At 42.9% G+C, this 6,178-nt stretch overlaps 1 protein-coding gene across 1 annotated transcript; it reads right to left on the reverse strand.

The window, feature by feature from the left end:
• Positions 1-123: 123 nt before the first annotated feature.
• Positions 124-4,841, reverse strand: LOC130380408 (homeobox protein engrailed-1-B-like; the record flags this gene model as incomplete). Its single annotated transcript, XM_056587598.1, has 2 exons — positions 124-1,000; positions 4,283-4,841. Coding segments are annotated over 2 exons (882 nt in total), but the record flags the coding sequence as incomplete, so codon positions are not given.
• Positions 4,842-6,178: the final 1,337 nt, after the last annotated feature.

Consider the following 6,178-nt stretch of genomic DNA (forward strand, 5'->3'; position numbering starts at 1 on the left):
CTACGTAGTCTGTGAAATTATTCATTTAAATATAGCCAGAGAGAGAGAGAGAGAGAGAGAGAGAGAGAGAGAGAGAGAGAGAGAGAGAGAGAGAGAGAGAGAGAGAGAGAGAGAGAGAGAGAGAGAGAGAGAGAGAGAGAGAGAGAGAGAGAGAGAGAACGAAAAATACGAAATAAAACAATGAGAAACATTATTATTTTTTATAAAAAAAGAAACCCATTAAAAAAATCTCCAGCGGGTATGCGATATTCAGAGAGATATGCAGCCCCGATACCTGAAATTAAATATATAGAACATGGACTATCAGGCTAAATAAAGTGTAATAATGTTTGTCCCTTTCGTATAATTATGTCCATATACTGTTTCCCTAACAGAAATATTTGTGTCATTTTCTTAAATAGCAACCCAAACAATCCTGCAGTCTCAAACTGTCCATATTGAGAAATGCGCAATTTTCGTGCGCAGTAACGCACGAAAAAAAAAACTATCAAAGAAATCGTCACTTCGTCGTTTTTTACGCTCGAACCCCCCGTCACCCCGTCCCGTCCCGTCACTCTTATTCTCGTCGCTGTCCTCCCGTTCCACCATGGTGTTCTTTCTAGTCGCTGTCCATCCGGTCCACCGTGGTGGTCCTTCTAGTCGCTGTCCTCCCGGTCTCCTGCACCGTGGTGGTCCTTCTAGTCGCTGTCCTCCCGGTCCTCCTGCACCGTGGTGGTCGAGTGGTTGTACAGCCCCTGCGCCATCAGCTGCAGCGCCAGGCCGTTCTTGTAGCCCGTGGCCTTCTTGATCTTTGCCCTCTTGTTCTGGAACCAGATCTTGATCTGTGATTCGTTGAGGCTGAGCTCCAGGGCCAGGGCCTGACGGCGCTGCTCCGTGATGTAGCGGCTGGTCGTGAACTCCGTCTTCAGCCGCTGCAGCTGCTCGGCGGTGAACGCAGTCCGGGGCCGCTTGTCGTCACTTTTGTCGGTTTTCTTCTTTTTCAATTTGCGTGTCCTTGGCCCTGGTGTGCAAACAACAAGGAGACGAACACGTAAATGTCAGCTGGAGGTCGTGAAGAAGATAAATAGAGCAAAATAAATATATGAAATGTATTAATAATAGTAAAATAATAAGAACATATAGGCTATATATAATAATAATAATAATAATAATAATAATAATAATAATAATAATAATAATAATAATAATATAATATATATAATGTATAAATATAGCCTTCAATCCAATCCAAAGGTCTTTCTCATCACACAATATATGCGAATTGTTATAGGCCTACTATTACCTCAAAAATACACCCTTAATACAATAGGATAAACCCAATATGTAATTATGCATCCAATTTAATATGCAGCCCTGATTATGTGTAATAATAAGCGAGATGCAATGCTGTAGGATGCTAAGAAATTAAGTAGGCCTATCCTAAAGAGTGTTGGCTCTGATTCTCCAACTAAGGTAACACGGTGTGTCATTAAAGTGTTTGAACTCCAGGTTTTAATATCAATTATGGATTTTTTTTTGTCTTACACATTAGTATTCACATTTCAATGTTTTGCCAGGAGCTTTTCTGACGTTAATTAAGTCAGAAATTAAGTCAGATAATTATATTAATTAATTAATTATGGCCTATTGGTATCGCAGGATAATAATATGCATGCAATAATATGCATGCAATAAAAGTGATAATTATATTAATAGAAGTAAGGCAACTATAATTTGTGTTTGTATTAATATAGTCTTAATTATTATTGTTAACAGATACCAGTAAGAGATTCAACAGAAATCCTCTTGGTTGAGCTTACATGAAGTAGTTATGATTGTTATATAGCTTATAGGTACTGTCCTAAAAAAACTGTTAGGACAGATGATTTTATTGGTCTACCAGTAATGATTCCTCAATTGGAGTAAGATTAGCATGAAATCCGAACAAGGAAAGAAGCCCGTCTCTTACGCACACTAACTCACCACCTCTCCAACTCTGCTCACTGGTCTCCACCGTCCACTATAGTGTTCGTTTCTGAACCCAATTTTAACTCAAAAGCCCCTCGTCTTGAGTTGTGGGTATATGTCTTCCTATAATATATATAGATATATATATCTATTAGTGCTGTCAAGCGATGAAAAAATTAACACCGTTAAAATTGGTTTGCGTTAACGCCGTTAATAACGCGTTTAACTGACAGTACTAATATATGTCAGTTAAACGCGTTTAGACCACGATGTTCTGCAGTTAAAGGTCTATACACACACACACATATATATATATATATATATATATGTGTGTGATAGACCTTTAACTGCAGAACATCTTTAACTGCAGAACATCTCTATATATATATATATATATATATATATATATATATATATATATATATATATGTGTGTGTATAGACCTTTAACTGCAGATCATCGTGGTCTAAACGCAGATACAGAAATAGTGGAATTAGAATTGAACCGAAATTAATTTGTTCCATAAGGGAGACGATTTGGATTCACTGTGCTGTTGCGCAGGTGTGTGTGTGTGTGTGTGTGTGTGTGTGTGTGTGTGTGTGTGTGTGTGTGTGTGTGTGTGTGTGTGTGTGTGTGTGTGTGTGTGTGTGTGTGTGTGTGTGTGTGTGTGTGTGTGTGTGTGTGTGTGTGTGACCTATTTTGCCTTAATAATATCCTATCAACTATTAAATGGGGTAGTTTGTTACTTAAGTATAATGACCAAAGTGTACCATTAGTTCTGATGAATTATCTTCATGCTCAGGGTTTCAGGGATTCCCCTTACACTTAAAGAAGACAAAAGGTCAAAAAAAGCATATAGGTCAAATTCAAAAATTCTAATTAAAAAATAAAGTCCTAAAGCCTGGTTATATTTCCATTAGGCATGCTGTATCTCAAAGTCTCAATAGTCGCTTGCGCGTGATGGGCAGGTGGGGCAGCGAACTACTTGCAAAAGCATGCTCCCAAAAAAATAGTTCCTCAGTAAATCATGGCTCCAAGTCTATTTTTAATAATGTGAATTTCACATTAACTAGGCCTATGTTACTTTCTGTAGGCTTTCCGACAATTTTTGGTCTGTTGACATAACATTTTGGATGATGGTGGCTTTTCTAGTTGAGTTTAACGTGTCATGCAATGTGGGGCAGGATAGATCAGCGACCGCGTTCCTTCGTATGTTTATCGCATAACCCTGCAGGCTGCAACAAGAATTACAATCCGCGCTAAAAGACGCCTATATGGTCGTAAAGTAGTCTGCCCCATGCAGAAATGTTGTTGTTTTAGCTCAAATTTTTCCGCGCGCATCTTTCATCGTTTCTATATCAGATTCAGTAATGGCGAGTGGTGCTGCACCTGTGACTAACAGTGTTGAGTTTCTTTAAAAAAAAACATTTGAGAAGTTACAAAATTGGAAGAGAAGTTAGAAATCAAACAACTTGGCACAGACAGACCGGACATAAACCTAATCAAACAAACGAAGGATAGGGGGAAACTTACAGCATAACTTTCTCCCGAGCATGGCATGAAGATAAATAATGTCTATGTGGTTGCTCAAAGAGAAACGCTGTGTTTTGTTTCCCATGTCTACTTTTTCGAGCAAGTGTGTGCACAGGACTAGGGGATATTGGACCACGGATGTGAGTTATGTGAAGCATATATATATATATATATATATATATATATATATATATATATATATATATAAAATGTATAATACAATATTATATATGCATATAATATATACGACAAAAACAAATTGTGTGTGTGGTCATACGCCTTTCTGCCCCACAGAAATGTAGGGTTACCGCACGCTACTAATAACACAATATATTACATCTATACATGTAAAACGAAAGAAGGAGATTAAGGAATACGTGGTTTTAAAAGAATAGGGAATTCAATTTAGAATGAAGGTTTTCATAAACTCCCACTTCCGTCACAATATGGCTTTGCCTCTGTTGTCTCATCGTGTGTGTGTGTGTGTGTGTGTGTGTGTGTGTGTGTGTGTGTGTGTGTGTGTGTGTGTGTGTGTGTGTGTGTGTGTGTGTGTGTGCGTGCGTGCGTGCGTGCGTGCGCGCGCGCGTGTGTGTGTGTGTGTGTGTGTGTGTGTGTGTGTGTGTGTATGTGTGTGTACGCGTGTGTGTGCATGTGTGTGTGCAGGGGGGCGTAGGTGTGCTTGCACAATAGCACGTGTTTTCTTATGAAGTTCCAAGTAATTTTTTTTTGTAGCACACTCAAGCCTCTAGACACCCCCCTCCCCTCCCGGTCCCGTCCGGTCCGCGGCCCGTTAAGTCCTTACCAGATGAGGGCCGGTCCGAGTAGCGTGTGCAGTACACCCAGGCGGGCCACAGCATCGCCTGCGAGTCCTTGGCGGTAGAGGGCGGAGACCCTCCTCTTCCTCCTCCTCCACCGTTACTGCCGCTCCTCGCCGTACCCGACGAGGCACTGTCCGAGTAGCGCGCGCTCGCCCCGGGGGTCCCATGGCCCCCGGTCGCCTGGCGCTGCTGCTGCTTTGACGCGCTCTGTTTCGAGGACGGTGAGGAAGAAGATGACGAAGAAGTGGAGGAGGATGAAGACGAAGAGGAGGTGCTGTCACTGCTACAATGCGAGTCCAAACACAGATGCGTGTGCGACGGCCGTGTTATGAGCGGGTTACCGTCCTCGCGTCCCGGGGTCTGTCCTCGGGGCTCGCGGTCCTTCCTGCAGCCGAAGTCCGGCCGCAGTATGTTGTCGATGAAGAAGTTGGTGGTTCTGTGGCCCCCGTGCTGGGCCCCCTGCTGGGGCAGTACGAGCGGGGACGGGAGCGAAATGTTCACCTCCTCATCCTCCTCCACTTCCTCCTCCCCCTCCTCCTCCTCCTCCTCCTCCTCCTCCTCCAGCTCCTCCGGGGGCTCGCGGCGGTGCTGCTCCTTCAGCTCCTCGTCCATCACCGAGGAGGAGCGTCCTTGCCCGGGCTGCAGCGCGCAATATCTACGCCGATCCCCCACTTGTTGCTCCCCCCGTATCGCCCCTCAGGTCTCAGGTCCGGACCTTGCGGGGGGCTTACGGGGTCATGGCGCGGACCGCGTTCTGTCCAAAAAGAAAGCGATTGGAAGACCGAAAAAGAAAAAGGTATTTAAATCAAGCGCTGAGTTGTGTTTTATTCAGTCCGTCTCCTCGAAGGCTCCCGACGTGTTGTTGTTCATCATGTTGTCCATTGTGGACCGCGCGTTAAACCAAACCTGCTCCACAATACGCACGCGTCCGCCACGCAGACCGGCCAGGCTTGAGGCTGAGTGGGAGTGTGTGTGATTCTTCCTAAACGTCTCCCTAAAAAACAGTTAACCTCCCTCGACCCCCCAACCATCCGTCTCTTCCTCGTCTTTTCGTGCAGCCAACCGGAAGCACGTGTCTACGCGTACAATAGACCAATCAGAAAGGACGGAGAGTCGACGACAGCCAACCAGGATTAATCCTCCTCCTACGTAGTGACACACACACACACACACTCTCACACACACACACACACACACACACACACACACACACACACACACACACACACACACACACACACACACACACACACACACACACACACACACACACACACACACACACACGCACGACGTTGAATGATTGAAGAAATATTCATATTTTTCAATGAAAAAATACATAAATTCCATCCCTGTGTTTTTCAAGTTCAGGAGCGGTGGACGCTGTAGTCGTTCTGGTCTCATCCCAGGGCTCCCAGTGTCATTGTGGCTGTGTTGGTGTAGTTTAGACCAGGTCACTCAACGTTGAAAACAAATATCGATGCTTTGTAACAGACATGAACTGTTATATATATATAATAATAATAATGATAATAATAGATCTTTTTTTTTTACAGCGCTTTTCTTAGTACTCACAATACATATATATATATATATATATATATATATATATATATATATATGAGTCCGTTTTTCTATTTTTATTACTATAAATTATAGTTGCTAGTAGGCTACTGCAAAGGCTATACGATTATTTTGTTACGCATGAACGAAAAATAAAGCTATTTTTGTTATCTTTATATCTTTGAGTATATTGGGTATATAAAGATCAGATGGTATGATTCTCCTGATGTGCGAACACTTGCTCCCAATTGGGCTGAAATGGGTTTGATGATTTAAATGGAGCAGCTCGGTCTACTCTCCTCTCTTTGAGGTGATGC

The sequence above is a fragment of the Gadus chalcogrammus genome, chromosome 4 (genome assembly GCF_026213295.1).
Source record: "Gadus chalcogrammus isolate NIFS_2021 chromosome 4, NIFS_Gcha_1.0, whole genome shotgun sequence".
NCBI lineage: Eukaryota > Metazoa > Chordata > Actinopteri > Gadiformes > Gadidae > Gadus > Gadus chalcogrammus.